Raw genomic sequence first — 19,064 nt, 5'->3', positions numbered from 1 at the left:
CTCTGGTGGTGGGCTGTGGCAGGGTAGTGGCAGCACATGGCTGTGCCACTCCTCATCTTACCCAGCAGTTGCCATCTGCAGAGATGCCAGGCCCCCCCATATGCAGTGGTCTGGCTTGAGCCGAGGGGCTGAGCTAGCGGCTGGGCCTGGCCCCGAGTACAGCTGCTGGAATGGGAGCTGCTCCCCATTATCCAGGAGGGAGGGAATTCAGCTGGGCCCCTGCACTAGGGCTGCTGCAGGGAGCCAGAGGTGCTGCTTGCACTGCTCTAATTGCAGAGCTCCTGGAATCTCTTCTAGCCCTAACTTGTGTCCTGGGTGCCATGGCCTATGGGCCTTGCCGGGGCAGGAGGCTGGCAAAAAGGGATGCCCCAGGCCATCTCTTATGCCCCAACACCCCCTAACACACTGAGCTGGGGGGGCCTTGCCTGCAATGGGGTTCCCTGCAATGCTGGCTTTATGGCCCCTTTATGACAGTGGTCACAGAGCAGTGCTGAATAGCAGCAGCCCCTCAGGAGTCTGGTGGTGTCCACCAGGCCCAATGACCAGGGAACTGGAATAGAGCAACCCCATGTGTAAGCTGGGCCATGGAGCGAGAGCAGCAAGCTGGGGCCTGGCCTCTCTGCCCCAGAAGGCATTGCAAGGGGCCCAGAGCGCCAGGGCAGAGCAGGTTCAGGCTCCCACTCACACTAGCTTCATGGTGTTTCACATTCACATGCCCTATTCCCCTGCCCTGAGACACTCCCACCCCCAAGAACACTACACCCCCCCCCATACTGCTAGTGCCCTCTCTCAGCCCTGAGCATCCCCACCACACTCCGAACCAAGGGGCATTTAACCCTTCCATTACCCATAGCATGTGGGCTGCGGGTCCCACCAATCATGCGGGAGGGGTAGGCCTGCCTGCCCAGCACTATTCAGAGCCCTGGTGCCATGCAACATGGCAAACTGGCTTTGGAAGATCCTCATTCCCCCTTCCCCCCAAACTGTAAATGCACTGGCCCCCCACACAAACCAAGGAGTGACATTTTCCCCCTCCATGGGAGTGGCTGTGCTGGTGTACTCTACTCCCAGCGGCTCGGTCCATTGCACTAAGGCCTGGCACCCAGCCTGCGCTCTGTCTAGATGGCACCAGTGGTGCCCTCACCAACAGGCAGCCATAGAAGCTGGGCTTAGCTGAACCAAGAGCACTTGTGCTTTCTCTGAGTGGTGCTTGCCATGAGGTGCTAAGGCCCCACCTGCCAGCTTCTTCATGGCCTCTTGAGGGGAGGGCATGGGCAGTATGCACACATCTCTTCCTTCTGTTGGGAAGGACTGCCCCCCCACTCTTCCAGGGAACATACATCCCCCCGGCTTCCCCTGCTGCACTGGAACTCTCAGGGTTGCTTTCCAAGCTTGCTGGGGGTGGGGCTGTAGCACAGCCCTATGGACCTTTCCTTCAAGGTGCAGCTAGGAGACTACATGCAATGCCCCAGCACCAGGCTCTCTGCTTACAGCACCCCAAGGAGCTGCTAGGAGTGGTACAGCAGCATGGCCTTAGCTCCCTGGCACCTGGCCTGACATGCCCTGACTCCCACACATTATTATCTACACCTGGGAAAAGGGTACATGGGTGACACTCCCTGAGCAGCATGCTCCACCCACTGAGCCCTCCCACATGAATACACAGGCTGGGGCAGGAGAAAAAGCCCATTGTGCCAGTTTCATTCCATTGCCCCTGCTCTCCACCACAGCCTGGGCTCACTTCTTTCTCCTGCCACCACTGTTCATTAGGCCTTGGAGAGCAGACATGCCTGGGCCAAGGTCCTAGGGCTGGAGGTCTATGCCTGGGCCTTCAAACCCTTGGTGGAAGTTCTTATGCTACTCACTACTGCTGCCCTGACCTGTGAGCAGGTGCCCAGAAGCTTCATAACACGTTACAAACATTGAGAGACCAGGCCTAGGCTCCAAGGCCGGTACTACTCTGGCCTTGGGAGTAACAGCTCCTCCATGGAGCTAGGCTGAAGCACAGCTGAAGATTTAAAATGCTGAGTGAGCGAGAGCCCAGCCTTACCTTTTTGTGTCATCTCACTGGGCACAGTTGCTGCAGCTATAAGCATAGGTGCCCCTCTACTTGCAGGAAAAGGAGCAGGCTGCACTAAAGCAGTTTGGGTTACAGGGGCAGAGTGGTAGAGAGAGCAGCCTGCTCTCAGCTGATCCCCTGCCTGGCAGATACAAAGGCTCTAGGAGAGCACACTGGAGGAGGATGCTACCCTCAGGCAAGCAAGGGTGCAGGACTGGGTTCTTACTCAGCAGTAACAAGGGGCTGTAGCAGTGAATCTCACAATGCAGACAACAGAGAACTCACAGAGCCCAAGGGGTAGGGTCATTTCTCTCTCTCCACCCCGCCAGCACAGGCGTTCTCATCCCAAGAACAGTGCTTTCCCCCCTGCCACTTCCCCCCCACGGGTAATGGGACACTATACACACAGCGAGAGAAGAGTCAGGAGGCAGAGGGCCTGATGCAGGTTTTTCTGTACATAAGTGTTTTTTGACACCACAGCCGGTTGTTTATAATAAAACAGAAATCAGAAAGAGCAGCCAGAATACACACCCAAAGGCAATAACCCTCAGCTTAAAAAAGGAGCTGTCTGGTCCCAGGGAGGGGGAGGCAGACAAGTGGTGGTCGGGGGAGGCTACAACTGCCCCGGCTGAGACGAAACACAACACAAAGAAAAAACAACCCAACACTCCCACTGCAGGGCAGGACAGGGGAGAGCTAGGAAACAGATTGTCCAGTCCTCAGCATCCTTGTTAGCACCTGTACAATAAAACTGTACCATCTACACAGCGGTGCAGCCCTGCTCTCTGCTCCTGCCAGGGGCAGGCACTTGCCCCCTCAGGCCAGCTCTCTGCAGTAGAACTGCTCCTCTGAACAGAAGAAAGGGGCACAGGCAGGGGTGGAGGAAGGGGCCTGTCTGCATGCAGATGCTGCATCAAGGAGAATGGTCCTCCGGCAGCAGCAGGAGCCCATGAGGATGGGAGGCAGCTAGAGTCCCTGCCTGCAGCTTTGGAGCGGCTCTCGGACTGCAGCTGCCTCTCCAAAGTGGCCCAGAAGAATCCAGAAACAAGCGATGTAAGTGAAATGCATGAGACCCAGGTGAGCACCTGGGGGAGACTGAACCCTGGGTTGGAGAACAGCTCTCAGCTGGCCTTGCTTTTGGGAAGGAAACAGCCCCAGCAGAAGCTGGTGAGGGAGGGGGCTGCCCACAGGCCCTAAAATTTAACCTGGGGACTGTTGTGAGAGCTGGTCCCTTGCCGCCAGGCCGCAGCGGTTCGGTCACTGGACAGCAAGCTACTCATGGGAGAGCAGTGTCCTCTGGGCGCATTCTGGGAGAAGGGCCAAAGGAAGCCCTCTTCACCACAGCCCGGGACTCAAATAATCACAGTGATACAGACTCAGCAGAAACAAAAGAAACATTACAAATTAAATACTAATTAAATAAATACTATGGAAGACATTGCGGGGAGGGCAGCTTGAGAGAGAGGCGCGGTTCTATGGGGTGGGGCAGGGCAGAAGCACCCACTGTCCCCCACTTCAGAGCCCATGGTCCTATAGCCAGGAGGGCCCAGCTAAGAGAGCCCAGTGGGGCAGGTCCGAGCTTTCCGACTAAGCTAGAAGGGAACCTGCAGAGAGCTGCACCTGCTGCTGCTCATCAGAAAGGGACCCTGGGAAGTCCTTGGAGACAAGTGGAGTCTCTCCCCAGTCGGAGTTCAGGGGCTGCGAGCAGAGAACAAAACAGCCAAAGACTCCAGGCCCCGCTGCTGGCATTGAAAAGGCTGCTTCCCATCAGTTCATATTATTGCCTCATGATGCAGTCCGATGCAGGGAGAGCCTCAGCCCCCGTCAGCTGCTCCAGGCCTGGAACTCCACTGCTGAGCCCAGGAGCTGCAGTAGTTCTGGCTCATAACGCACCAGCTCCACAGTCTCTGCAGGGCCTTGGGGGCGTGGCTCGGGGCTCTCTGGCACCTCCTCCTGGGCCAGTAGCTGGCTCGAGGACACCTGACGCTGGAACTCCGCCTTGGGCAGGGTAGCAATTTCGAAGTGCGGGAAGCGAGCCTGGAATATGCGGGAGGAAAGCTTCAGCCTTTTGAGAACGTCAGAGAAGAGAAACCAGTTGCAGGGCCTGTGAGAGCAGTGAGAGAGGCACAGGTTAGCGAGGAGGGACCGATTATACATCCCCCCCACCAGCGCTAGAGGAAACAGCCCAGCCACACAGATCCGGCACAAGATGGGCTATTAGTTGGTGTCTGCTAATCACATGAAAACTGGCTCCTCTGCACCTATCTAGGACAGAAAGGGGAAAAAGCTGCATAACAAGGGACTTTAATTTGAGTAACATATACTGGAGGTCTCATGCTGTCAGGACTAAAATGTCCTTGGAATTTCTAATGTTATAGACAACAATTTCCTAACTCAAAAAGCACTGCAGCTAACTCTGGGGAATGCTATGACAGACCTTGACAGAGAGGATCTGATCACTGAACTAAAATGAATGGTAACTTAGGTACAAGTGATCAGGACTTGATCACATTTATAACATGCACGTAGAATAAAGTCCAGATCAGTGCTATATGTAGCTGGTGCTTCAAAAAGGGGCCAAGCTCACAAAGCTGAAAACAATTATGAGCCTAATCTGCCGAGAGGAAGAATTTATTCAGAAAAATGTGATTGATCATTAGGAATTGTTTAAGAAAGCTTTATTAGACTTCTTTAAAAAAAAAAAATCAACCATCAAGGAAGAAGGTAGTATTGGTTTAAAAAAACAACCTAGAAGTGAAAGCAGCTATAAATTTTTTTTTAAAATATGTATAATAAATAGAAGACAGGGGAAGGTGATAGTAACAAATACAAATCAGAAACTAGGAATTGCAGAAAATTGATAAGGGAAGCAAAGACACAAGGAGAAATCTACGGCCAGTAGAGTTAAGGAAAATGAGAGGGAGTTTTAAAAGTATAACAGGAACAAAAAGAATTCTAACAATGGTATGGGCCCATTAACTAGATGGAAATGGAATTATCAATAATAATGAAGAAAAGGCAGAAGTGTTCAATAAATATTTCTGTTCTGTATTTGGCAAAAAATAGACGACAAACATATCATATGATTACACTCTTTCCATTCTGTTTAACATTCTTGCTGGAGGATGTTAAACAGAATCTACTTAAGTTAGACATTTGTAACTCAGTAGGTCTGGATAATTTGCATCCAAGAGTTTTAAAAGAGCTGACTGTGGAGCTCACTGGATTGTTAATGTTAATTTTCAATAAGTCTTGGAACACCAAGGAAGTTCCAGAAGACTGGAAGAAAGCTAATGTTGTGCCAGTATTTTAAAAGGGTAAATGGGATGATTCGGCTAACTACAGGCCTGTCAGTGACACTAATCCCCATAAGATGGAGTGGCTGATATGGGACTTGATTAATAAAGAATTAAAGGAGTATAATATAATTAATGCCATTCAACATGCGTTTGTGCAAAACAGATCCTGTCAAACTAACTTTTTTTTTTCCTGACAAAATTATAAGTTTGGTAGATAAACGTAACACTGCTAATAGTTAGATTTCTGTAAGGCATTTTACTTTCTGTAAGGCATGACATTTTGATTAAAAACTAGAAAGATTAAAATTAACATGGTACACATTAAATGGATTAAAAACTGGCAGATACATGTCAAAATGTAATAGTGAACAGGGAATCATCAAGCGGGGTGTGTTTCTAGCGGTGTCCTGCAGGGATCGGTTCTTGACCCCATGCTATTTCACATTTTTATTAATGACCTGAAATAAACCAAAATCATCACTGATAAAGTTTGCAGATGACACAAAAATTGGGGGAGAGGTAAATTATTAACACAACAGGAAAAGAGATCTGGATCGCTTGGTAATCTGGGTGCAAGGAAACAACATGTATTTTAACATGTCTAAATGTAAATGTATACACCTAGGAACAAGGAATGTAGGACATACTTTTAGGATAGGGTCTCCATCTTGCAAAGCAGTGACTCTGAAAAAGATTTGAGGGAGGTGGTGGATAATCTGCTGAATATGAGCTTCCAATCGACTCTGTAGCCAAAAGAGCTAATGCAATTCTGGGATGCATAAACAGGGGAATCTCAAGTAGGAGTACAGAAGTTATTCTACTTTGTATTTGCCACTGATGTGACTTCTACCGGAATCCTGTGACAAGTTCTAGTGTCCACAATTCAAGAGAGATGTTGATAAATTGGAGACTGTTCAGAGAAGAGCCATGAGAATGATTAAAGGATTAGAAAGCATGCCTTTGAGTGACAGACTCAAGGAGCTCAATCTATTTATCTTAACAAAAAGAAGGTTAAGGAGTGACTTGATTATAGTCTATAAATACCTACATGGGGAACAAATATTTAATTTAAGTGAGCTCTTCAATCTAGCAGCGATAACACAATCCAATGGCTGGAAGTTGATGCTCTATAAATTCAGACTGGAAATAAGGTGTATATTTTTAATAAAGAGGGTAATTAACCATTGGAACAACTTACCAAGAGCTGTTGTGGATTCTCTATGAATGACCATTTTTAAATCCAGACTGGATGTTTTTCTAGAAGATCTGCTCTAGGAATTATTTGGGGGCAGTTCTACGGCCTATATCATACAGTATATCAGACTGATGATCACAATGGTCCTTTCTGGCCTTGGAATCTATGAGGCTAGGGCCTCCCCTCCAAAGCCACATTGAACAACCCATCCCCCACAATGCCAGGGCTCAAGAATTCAGACCTGCCCTTGACTCTGTCTTGTCCTGGGAGTTGGAGCCCGTTGCAGAAGGAAGAAGCCATTGGCCAGACTGGCTGGTGAAACTGACACCTTACTGGGCATGTGCACTTCATGGCCTAATCTCCACTGGAGCACTCACATGCTGGGCCCCTGTGTTCCCCACAGGCTTGAACTGGTTCCCTCCAACAGCAGCAGCCCGGACATATGATATGTCTGCTCAGCCAGAAGATCACTGACCCCGACCCAGTCCTGTCTGTGAACTATTCCCAGGCCAGAAACTAGAATGATAGGGATCCAGGCCTGGAGGACTCCAGATTAATCCAGAGCTGACTTGTCAAAGTCATAGAGTGTAAGGCCAGAAAGGATCACCTAGTCTGATCTCCTGTATATAACAAGCCACCAACACCACCCAGCACTCACACACTGAACCCAACAACTGAGATGAGATCGAAGTATCTCAGTCCACAGGACACTAGACTTATGTGCTACAGGCAGAGAACAAGGGAACAAGGCACACTGTATCTGAGGCCTCTGCTATGGCAGGGAGATGATTAAGTGAGAGATACCCAGATAACCCAGATAATCCAGGCAAGTGAGCCGCACCCACACACACTGCAGAGGAAGGCAAAAACCCCCCGAAGTCACTGCCAATCTGACCTGGTGGAAAACTCCTTCTCAGCCACCTATGGCAATCAGCTAGATTAGGGGTAAGCAAACTTTTTGGCCTGAGGGCGACACTGAGGTGCAAAACAGTACAGAGGGCCAGGTAGGGAAGGCTGTGCCCCCCAAACAGCCTAGCCCTTGTCCCCTATCTGCCCCCCTCAGGGCCCCCTACTCATCCAACCCCCACTGCTCCTTGTCCCCTGACCACCGCCTCCCAGGGTCCCCTGCCCCAAACTGCCCCCCTCCAGGACCCACCCCCATCCAACACCCCCTGCTCCCTGTCCCCTGACTGACCCCCAGCCCCTATTCAGCCCCCCTGCCGACAGGCCCCCCCAGGACTCCCACACCCTATCCAACTCCCCCTGTTCCCCAACCACTGACCACCACAGAACCTCCACTCCGTCCAACCGTCCCCTGCTCCCTGTCCCCTGACTGCCCCCCAGGATCCCCTAGCCCTTATCACTCCCTGTCCCCTGACTGCCCCCTGGGACCCCGTACCAAACCCCCCCACTGCTGCTCGTGCGTCGCTGCCACCCCCTTACCATGCCGCTCAAAGCAACAGGAGCATGCAGCTCTGCTGCCCACGCGGCAGCGTGGCTGTAGGGGAGGGAGGATAGAGGGGGAGGAGCCGGGGACTAGCCTCCCTGGCTAGGAGCTCGGGGCCAGGCAGGAGCGTCCCGCGATCCAGATGTGGCCTGCGGGCCGTAGTTTGCCCACCTCTGAGCTAGACCCTGACCATGTGAGCAAGAACCATCCAGCCAAGCACCTGAGAGAGAAAATGCTCAGTGCCACCTCAGAGCACTGGCCCACTCCAGCCGAGGCCATCCCTGATGTTTTAGAGGAAAGAGATTTAAAAAAAAAAAAAGAGAATACATGGGCGGGGAAGAGGGAGAATCCCTTCCTGACCTCTGCAGATGGCGGTCTGAAGCCCTGAAGCATGAACTTTTAGAAACAAAATAATCTAGAAGAGATACCCCCCACCCCGGGGCTACCAAGCCCATCCCCAACCATCAAAAGCAACCCCATCATACAATCAGACTCAGAAATTTGTCCCACTCTCTCTCAAAACTAATTAAGTTGTTTGCCCCACAATTTTGTACTGGAAGGCTGTTCCTGAACCTCATTACTTGGATGGTTAGAAACCTTCTAACTTCCAGCCCAAAATTTGTTCATGGCCAGTTTATACCCATTTGTTCTTGTGCCAACAGAGAGCTCAAAGAGCTCTTTTTCCTCCCTGGTATTTACCTTCCTGATGCATTTACAGAGAGCAAACAGATCCCCTTTCAGTCTTCTTAGGGCTAAGCTAAATAAGCCAAGCTCTTCCCATCTCCTCTTGTAAGACAGGCCCTCCATTCCCCTGGTCTTTTCTGCACCTATTCCAGTTATGGGTGACTGGAATTGTACACAGAATTTCAGTGGCATTAATACTTCCCAGCCTCCACTAGAAATACCTTGCCTGATACATCCCAGGATCACATTTACCTTTTTTTACAGCTGCATCCCATTGGTGGCTCATAGTCATCCTGACTGACCCATTCATCCAAGTCTCTCTCCATCTCAGCCATTTCCAACTGATGAGCCCCAGCTTGTAGCAGAAATTATTATTATTAGACCCTAAGTGCATTGAATTTCATCCCATTTCTGTCACTCCAGTCTTCAAGTTTATTCAGATCTTCCTGTATAATGTTCTGATCCTCCTCTGTACTGATGATGCCTCCCACCTTTGTATCATCGGCAAACTATATTAGCACACTCCTGCTTTTTGTGCCAAGCTCGTTAATAAAAACATTGACTAAGACGGTCCCAAGGCCGATCCATGAGACGCTCCACTAGTAACCTCCCTCCTGTCCGATAATTCACCTTTCACAACAATTTGTTGCCTTCTGCCATTTAGCCAGTTCCTTATCCACCTTACAATGCTTGTACTGATCCCCATTCTCCATAATTTATTTAATAATTTCCCATGTGGTACTGTGCCAAATGATTTACTGAAGCACAAGTATATTAGATCTGTGCACTTCCCTTCTCTAAAAGAATCAGTTATTGTCTCAAAGAAGGAAGTCAGGTTACCCTGGCATGATCTACCTTTGGTAAACCTATGTTGCATCACATCCCCTCTACCGTTTAACTCCATGAATGTAATTATCCTTTGCTTCACAATTTGTTCTAAAGCCTTGCAAGACTAACAAGTATGTTATTGCCCAGTTCACTCTCTCCCATTTCTTAAATAGAGGTACAATGTTAGCTATTCTCCAATCATATGGTACTACCCCTGAATAGACCAGTGAGGTCATTAGTGTCTAGTGATGGCTTCTTGAGTGAGGGCCTGGTCTCATTACCATCAAACTCATTTTAATTGCAAGAGGGTGCTAGCAACTGGTCTAACAAAGTGTCCCGGCTAGGTATTAGCAGTTGGTGCTATTTGGAAACTGTCTGCCAGTTGCTTTGAGAGAAGACACAGTTACAGCTCTGGTTTGTAATAGTGGTCTCTAACACTGCATTGGAATTGAAACAGGACAAAAGCAAGCCTGCAATCAGCAGGTGAGTGAAGATCTGGTGGTCTCATGGCCTGCCAGATGTAAAAATAAATGTACACATGCTTGGGACGCTGGAAAATCCAGCTATCAGCAGTAGTCCAGCTCTGGTGATGGCAAGAGAACACTTGGCACTTCTGTCATTCCCAGGCACAGGCTTCAGTAACTTACACTTATGGGGAGTACAAAAAAATCCTGAGAAATTCCATCAACTGCACTGTGTTGGGTGAAGGTCCAAGTTGCACTCAAACAGTCTGAAGTCAGGGAAGGCCAAAGTTCGCACTGAGCCCCCCCCCAGTCACTGCTCAACTTTCAAGGCTGTCAGAACAGCTGTATGATATACTATTTCTTCAATAATGCAGTATATGCATGTCTTTAAGCCTCTACCATAATGCCTTATTACATGAGGGCTGGCATCCTCTGACTTCTGGCTGCTAACCGTCTAGCCTTAATGAGCCCTGTGTTTTCTGATGGAATTTTCAAGGTCTACAAAAAGGAAAAAAGGATGCTCCCATGAACCTTGAGAAATCCACCGTGGGAGCTCATTCTCCTGCAGCCCTTAAGAACTATCCTTACAAGATAGGCAGGGACCGAGGAGGCCCAGTTCTCCTCTTGTTCCAAAGAGGAAAGTCAGTCTGGAATTCACTGGGCTCCTCCTCAGTAAACCTACTCCAGGTGGTATTTTGAAGCTGCACAGGGACATGTCCAGAAAGGTCTCAGGCCCAGTCTTTGGTACAAGTTGCTGTCCTAACACACAGACTTGGTTTGAGGTGGGGAAATCAGTGGCAGCTAGAAGGATGGCCAAACCAGGCACCATTCAGCTTCTATCTTATTTTGAAATAAAGCATCCAATCCAGAAGTCTTCCTGAACTGAGGTCTCTTCATCAGATATAGGGTTATATGCATAAAAACTATCTGTCAAATTATTTACAGCACATAATGACCTATGTGCATACCACAGCATGTGGTGAAAAGACTTCAATGTACGCTCTTTGGTACTTGTCATGCTGTGTTCTTGTGTAACAGCTAGCACACAAGGGCAGTCTCTGGGCAAGAGCAAACAATGTAGATGCCAAAAACTTCACCAGCTGAATTGTACTGGTTGCTCCTTCAGAGCTGCCAGAGACCTCCCTCCTCCAAATGTAGTATGATGTCCAAGTGCCACATTCAAAACAACTGCGGTCCTCCACGCGGTGCTTCACAGCAAAGCATAGTCGTACATTGCATATACAAATACATGTATTGGGCTGTATTGTGTCCATGTGGATCTGAGAAACTCTGCCTGGACTGGACAAGCGGAGTGGGAATGCGGACCAGGTACCAAAGGAAAGCTGGGGTGGTGCCCCTCCCAGTTTTTGTTATGATGCATCAAGAAAAGCTGAAGTGTCCATTGCCGCCCACCGGAGTTTTTATTTCTACTTTAAGCATGAGAAATTCAGATCCTATCTAGACTGATGGACTGAAGAACTAATGCAATGGTGAAATCACAAGAGTCAAGAGAGTAAAAGATGAGCAATTAAGGGAAAGGAGTTTTTACATCTTGTAACAAAAACTGTACTATAACTAAACCAGTTTAGAAACTGGTTTAGTTTAACTGGTGCCAATCCCCTCGTGTGGGCACTAAGCTAAAGTCACTTTCAGGCCTCTCAAATCTATTTCAGAGCATCTATACTTGGGGGCTGCACTACTCAACTACGTCAGGGCCTAACTGATTTAATTAAACAGTACTGTGTGTGTGTGTAAACAAGGGTTAAGGCAAAAAAACAGTGAAAAACCTTCACATTCCAGCCCTTCCTTTATAAGTCAAAGAAACAAAAACAATGCAGCAGGATAAACTCAATTTTTTAAACACTCCTTTGCATGGTCACTGCCAGTTAAAGCATGCAAGAAAAAACGAGGGGCGATTGTTATGAAGATCTGCATTGTTTTATTTTGGCATCACAAGTGGGTGAAGCTCAGAATATGGCAGCCTGAGGAAATACCACCACTTATTTCCACCTCCTCTCTGTCCTTTGCAAACTGGCACTTGACACATTTCCCTGTCAAAATTACTTACACTGGAGCCTTTCAGTTTTTGCAATTGAAAGTTGAACACTAAACACTGCCACTTGAAATGTCTGTCTGCTGTAACAGCAACCCACACAGTGATGACCAATGCTAAGGGCTTTTGAGTTTCTGGCTATCAATCCTATCCATGAGCACATGTCCATTTAAACAGTAGGAATATGTAAATGGGGAAACATTCATATTTTTCCAGTAAGCAGGGACCGAAAGAGGAGTGATCATTTTTATGTTGCCTTTTTGTTTGTTTGTTTTTTGCAGTTTAAGCAAAATATTATAGTCCTATCAACAGCAGTAATGAAGAATTTGAAAGAAAAGTCCTTTTCACATCAAAAGCTAAGGTTTGCAAATCAAGGTGCATGCCATGAACTCAGTCAGGAAAATCCACCTATTGACACATCACCGTACTCCAGAATCTCTGTTGAAGAATATTTCTAAGAGTGCATTTATGCTAGAACATAAAAACGGCCATACTTGGTCTGACCAATGCTCCATAGAACCCAGTATCCTATCCCCATTGACAGTGGCCAATGCCAGATCCTTCAGAGGAAATGAACAGAACAGGACAACTGAGTGATCCACCACCTGTTGTCCAGTCCCACCTTCTAGCAGTTGGAGGTTTAAAGACACCCGGAGCATGGGGTTGGGTTGTAACTATCTCGGCTTATAGCCATTGATGGACCTATCCTCTATGAACTCATCTAATTCTTTTTGAACCCAGTTATAGGTTTGGCCTTCACAACATCCCATGGCAATGAGTTCCACAGGCTAACTATGCATTACATTTTAATCCTGCTGCTTATTAATTTCATTAGGTGACCCCTAGATTCTTGTGTGATGTGAAGAGGTAAACAACACTCTTATTCACTTTCTCCACAGCATTCATGATTGTATAGATCTTTATCAAATCCCCCCACCCCAGTTATCTCTTTTCCAAGCTGAACAATTCCAGTCTTTTTAATCTCTCCACCTATGGAAGCTGTTCCATACCCCTAATCATTTTTGTTGCCTTCTCTATAACTTTTCCAATTCTAATATGTCTTTTTTGAGATGGGGCAACCACATCTGCATGCAATATTCAAGATGTGGGTGTACCATGGACTTATATAGTGGCATTATGATTTTTTCTGTTTTATTATCTAAACCTTTCCTAATAGTTCCTGACCCTGTTAACTTTTCTGACTGCCGCAGCACATTGAGCGGATGTTTTCAGAGAACAATGACTCAATGACTCTTTCTTGAGTGGTAACAGCTAATTTGGACCCCATCATTTTATATGCATAGTTGGGATTGTGTTTTCCAATGTGCGTTACTTTGCACTTATCAACATTGAACTTCATCTGCCATTTTGTTTCCCAGTCACTCAGTTTTGTGAGACTCCCGTGTAACTCTTCACTGTCAACTTTGGTCTTAACTATCTTGAGTAATTTTGTATTGTCTGCAAATTTTGACACCTCACTGTTTACCCCCTTTTTACAGATCATTTCTGAATACGTTGAGCAGCACAGGTCCCAGTACAGATCCTTGAGGGAGCCTGCTATTTCCATTTCTCCATTGTGAAAACTGACCATTTATTCCTACCCTTTGTTTCCTATCTTTTAAGCAGTTACTGATCCAGGAGAAAGAAAAGGAGTACATGTGGCACCTTAGAGACTATCCAATTTATTAGAGCATAAGCTTTCATAAGCTACAGCTCACTTCTAATCTCTAAGGTGGCACAAGTACTCCTTTTCTTTTTGCAGATACAGACTAACATGGTTGCTACTCTGAAACCTGATCCAGGAGAGAATCTTCCCTTTTATCCCACGATTGCTTAGTTTAAGAGCCTTTGGTGAGGGACCTTGTCAAAGACTTTTTGAAAGTCCAAGGGCACTGTATCCATTGGATCATACTTGTCCACATGCTTGTTGACTCCTTCAAAGAATTTTAATAGATTAGTGAGGCGCGATTTCCCTTTCCAAAAGCCTTGACTCTTCCCCAGCATCTCATGTTCATCTATGGGTCTGATAATTCTGTTCCTTATTATAGTTTCAACCACTTTGCCTGGTACTAAAGGTAGTCTTACTAGCCTGTAATTGCCAGGATTGCCTCTGGAGCCTTTCTAAAAAATCAGCGTTGCATTAGTTACCCTCTTGTCATCTGGTACAAAGGCTGATTTAAGCCATAAATTACATACCACAGCTAGTAGTTCTGCGATTTCATATTCGAGTTCCTTCACAACTCTTGGATGAATACCATCTGCTCCTGGTAACTTATTTCTGTTTATCAGTTTGTTCCAAAACCTCCTCTATTGACACCTCAATCTGGGACAGTTCCTTAGATTTATCACCTAAAAAGAATGTTTCATGTGTAGGAGTCTCCCACATATCCTCTTCAGTTAAGACCGATGCAGCAAAGAATTCATTTAGCTTCTGAACAACAGCCTTGTTTTCCTTGAGTGCTCTTTTAGCATCCCGATCATCCAGTGGCCCCACTGTTTGGCAGGCTTCCTCCTTTTGATGTACTTTATTTATTTATTGCTATTAGTTTGTGTGTCCTTAGCTGGTTGCTCTTTGAAGTCTTTCTTGGCCTGCTTTATTATACTTTTACACTTGATTGCAAGAGTTTATGCTCCTTTCCATTTTCCTCAGTAGGATTTGACTTCCATTTTTTAAAGGATGTCTTTTTATCTCTAACTGCCTCTTTTATTCTGCTGTTTAGCCATGGAAACTGGAGGTGCAATACCCAGGTTGTGTAGATGAATACATGCTAGCTCTTATTGAGGTAGTGAACTAAAAATAGCAGAGTAGCCACGGCGGCAGGGGCAGCTGCTCAGGCTAGCAACCCAGAGTACAATCCCATACATCCTAAGTATGCATTCAGGTGGTTAGCCTAAGCTGCTAGAGCTACACGTTAGCATGTTTATCTACCCAAGCTGGGAACTACACCTCCTGTTGTAGCATGGACGTACCCTTAGCGGTTGGAATGGTTAGTTCATCTCAAGGGGAAATTAGCACTGAAGCCCAACATAATGGTAGTGTTCATATTAACTCACTTACTACTGATCATTTTAACTGCAAAAAACAGTTACTTTCTCATAACTGTTGTTCTTCGAGATGTGTTGTTCACGTCCATTCCACATTAGGTGTGTGCACGCTGCGTGCACGAGCATCGGAAACTTTTTCCCTTAGCAGCTCTGGTCAGGCTGGCGGGGCCCCCCTGAGTGGCACCACTGTGCTGTGCATATATACCCCTGCCGGCCTGACCCCCTCCAGTTCCTTCTTGCCAGTGACTCCGACAGAGGGGTAGGAGGGTGGGTGGTGGAATGGACGTGAACAACACATCTCGAAGAACAACAGTTACGACAAAGTGCTTGTTCACATCCATTCCACATTAGGTGAATTACAAGCTTACATCTGGAAGAGGGTAGGAGTCACAGAATAACTGCTCAGAAGACCGCTCTGCCAACTGCCGCGTCCTCTCTGGCCTGCTAGTTGACTGCACAGTGGGTCATGAAGGTGTGCACAGAGGACCAGGTGGCTGCTCTACAGATCTCCTGGATCGGGACCTGTGACAGGAACGCCATGGAAGTCGCCTGCACCCTGGTCGAGTGGGTCCTGACCACCGGGGCCGGAACACCTGCGAGCTCATAGCATGCCCGGATGCAGCTTGTAATCCAAGACAAAATCCGCTGCACCGACACTGGGAGGTCTTTTATCCTCTTGGCTACAGCCACAAATAGCTACGTGGATTTGCGAAAGGGCTTGGTGCGCTCTAAATAGAACGCCAGTGCTCAATGCACATCCAGGGCTCCAGGCCTGGTGGCTGCAATGCGGCCTCCATCAACAGTTGCTTTAGGTGAAAGTCCCTTTCTTTCCTTGTCCTTGGCTTAAACGCCTTGCAAATCCTACACCTTTCAGTTTGATGTCTGTCCCCCAGGCAACGTACACACGAGTCGTGGGGGGTCACTAACTGGCATAGGTTTGCGGCACGTGGCACAAGCCTTGAAGCCGTGGCCTGGGCAGGTGCTGGAGGCCTCCAAGCACCTAATGACTTAAGTGTCCACAATCTGTATGTAAACTAACTGATAACAGCTACTCTAAAGACTAAGGGACTGCTCTTCTACCAGAGAGAGAGAGAGAGAGAGAGAGAGAGAGATTGTTCCAACACGGAAGGTAACAAGGAACTGGAGGGGGTTGGGCCGGGATATATATGCACAGTGCAGTGGTGCCACTCAGGGGGCCTGCCGGGAGCCACTAAGGGAAAATGTTTCTGATGCTCGTGCATGCGGCACGCGCACACCTAATGTGGAATAGATGTGAACAAGCACTCGAAGAAGAACTATATTTATCCTACAGTTTGAAGCAATCTCCCAGGTGCCAAGGGGCCTCTCTTGTAAGGACAGTTCTTAAGGGCTGCTGGAGAATGAGCTCCCACAGTGGATTTCCTCAGCTGCCCCTGCATACGTATAGGATGCAGCTACATGGTTAACAAAAAATTTGTAGCATATTGAAAAGAATCCATGGCCCACGCTGGAGAATTCAGGTTCAGTTTGCCATGACAGATGCCTTGATTCTAAGAGAAGCGTAGTTTCAGCCATAACTAGGGAGCCTTGACTGAGCCCTGTGTTAACACTTTTTGTGTTCAGAGTGCTTTACATACATCAGCTGAGCCTCAACCCCTCACCCTCACCGACACCGTGAAGTGGGCATAGGCCCCATTTCACAGATGGAGAAAACAAAGATGAATACTCAAAAATTACAGCTGCTCAAATTTTTTCAGAGAAATAGCTTATTTGCCAAAAGCCTCAGTTTTGGTAGTCTCAAAACTCTCCCTGAATTTGACACAAATTCATTAAATAGTTTTGGCCAGAAATACTTTTCTGGATAGATTCACAAACTGGTAAGTGTGGGTCTGTCCCCACTATGACCTGAAATTTGTTTTTGATTTTTCAGGGTTGCCAACGAACCGAAACCCCCCACTTAATTGCCCCACTCAACTCAAGGCTTTGTTTACACTAGGATGCTTCCCCCCATTGCTACAACTGGCACAGCTCAACTTGTGGGGGTGCTAGTGTAGATCGGTCATGGGGGTGTTTTAAGTACTGTGTCGCTTAGACTTGAGCAGAGTCAGATGACATGCATGATGATTAAAAAACCCAGCAGCATCCCAGAAGCAAGTCTACACAAGCTGCTGCTGTTACTGCCACTCTTGGAGCTGAACAGAAGCAAGCGCAGCTATGGAGGGTAAAACAAAGACAGGTTTTCTAGTGTATGAAGAGCTCAGGTTCCTGAGTATGGCAAGCCAAGAGTAACCAATTCCCAGCAGAATGCATCTACCACTGCTATACTGTCCCACAGGGATATCCCTGCATGTCTTCAACTGGCAATGTGCTTATGCCAGAAAGATTAAAGATTGATAGGCCTTGTGATTTTATCCCAGCTAATGTAACTGTAGATGTCACTCATATACATGCATTTACTCTAGCTATGAAATGTATCCATCTGTTTGCCTCAATGTTCTGCAGCAAAGAGTTCATCAGGGAACTCATATTGCATCCTAAGTAGTTCTTAAAAGCACTTCACTTCGAAAAAGATTATTTCTTAAGTATTTTGAAATGACATGTCTTTTAATCCAGTGACTCCAGTGCTTGTTTTATGGAAAAGGGTAAATAAGAATAACTTTAAATTTGTAAATATATCCCAAAAGATCTCCACTCAATTCTTTACAACATTGAAACACACCCACTTCTGGGGCAGGAAGTCAAAGCTGTAAAAGTGTACAGCAATACTAAACAAGAGTTTAGGACAGGAAGTTCACAAACAAATGAACTACAGAAACTGTTGCTCTCATCTGCATTTTTCATTCTTTTACAGGCCTTGGTCTGAGCTCCTTCCTAAACCACATAGCCTGGGGTGTTTTATTCTCTTCTTGAATGGAATTCCCCCCACGTCTCACAACTCACTGCTCTTGTCTGGACCTTTCACACTTCTGTGCTATTCTCCACCCAAAAGTTCAGGATTTCTGACCTCTTATTTTCGTCTTTTTATTTGGGGTTTGTAAGGCTTGTGTCCTCCCTTCCATTCCTGAATGGAACAATGGTCCATATTCTATGCCTTTATGAGACAACTCTGTGCAGTGGGTAGTGCACCAAAATGGGAACTAAGATACTTGAGTACTATTCCTGACTCTGTTACTGACTTGTTGTGTAACCTTGGGGAACTTGCAACCTCTCCATGCTGCCACCGCCCAACTGTCACATAATGATAATGTTTGTAGTGGTGCTAAAGCTGTGTTGGTCCCAGGATATGAGCGACGAGGTGGGTGAGGTAATATCCGTTAATGGACCAACTTCTGTTGGTGAGAGAGAGCAGCTTTTGAGCTACACAGAGCTCTTCTTCTTCAGACCTGAGGAAGTCTGGTCTCTCTCACCAACAGAAGTTGGTCAGATAAGGATAATGACATTTCGCCCATCTTGGCAAAGTGCTTTGAGACCTACCAATGGAATATGCAAGGTACGTGCAAAGCATTAACATTCTCTATTGGGATTCTACAGTGCCTGTTACCTTGGTGAGCAGTTGCCGAAGGCTCTCGAAAGTGCTCAAGCAGGCATCATCTGTTGCTCAGTATAGAGACAGCCCATGTACTCTGCATATTGCTCTTCCCCCTTCTGAGGGCAGCCTGGGGCCTACTTCCACTCTCAGCTAAACCTGAGGATTCATGTTTTCTGTTCCTGCTTCCACTTCTCAATACATTCACTGGTTGCCCAAATTTGTCCCAAAATTTGCTCTGCCCAGGATTTGCTATGCAAAGAGGAAGTAACACTCACCCACGTGAGACAGACACCTGGAGGTTATAGCAAGGAAGCAGGGGCTTGTCTGAGAACTCAAACATGAAGCTGTCTGATTCTTGCTCCTCTTCCTCCTGATCAGAGCTTCCTGGAGGGTTGAGCAGAAGGTCGCACCCAATCCCATCCTTCCCCTCTGAAACAAGCAAAATTAGGTGTTGGCATCTCCCATACTTTCACTCTTGTGGT

At 47.0% G+C, this 19,064-nt stretch overlaps 1 protein-coding gene across 4 annotated transcripts in view; it reads right to left on the bottom strand.

Annotated features, from left to right (window-relative positions):
* Positions 1-2,493: 2,493 nt before the first annotated feature.
* The window catches only part of BCORL1 (BCL6 corepressor like 1), a 45,857-nt gene continuing 29,286 nt past the window's right edge, over positions 2,494-19,064 (bottom strand). For all 4 annotated transcript variants that reach the window (XM_038416820.2, XM_043492116.1, XM_038416823.2 and 1 more), the window contains 2 exons: positions 18,858-19,011; positions 2,494-4,163 (listed from right to left, as the gene is read on the bottom strand). In XM_038416820.2, coding sequence (XP_038272748.1) covers positions 3,884-4,163; positions 18,858-19,011 — 434 coding nt within the window. In that variant the 3' untranslated portion in view covers positions 2,494-3,883. The remainder of the gene's footprint in view (positions 4,164-18,857; positions 19,012-19,064) is intronic.

The sequence above is a fragment of the Dermochelys coriacea genome, chromosome 9 (genome assembly GCF_009764565.3).
Source record: "Dermochelys coriacea isolate rDerCor1 chromosome 9, rDerCor1.pri.v4, whole genome shotgun sequence".
Lineage (NCBI taxonomy): Eukaryota > Metazoa > Chordata > Testudines > Dermochelyidae > Dermochelys > Dermochelys coriacea.
The sequence above is the reverse complement of the archived record's forward strand: the minus strand, read 5'-3'. Positions and strand labels throughout refer to the sequence as shown.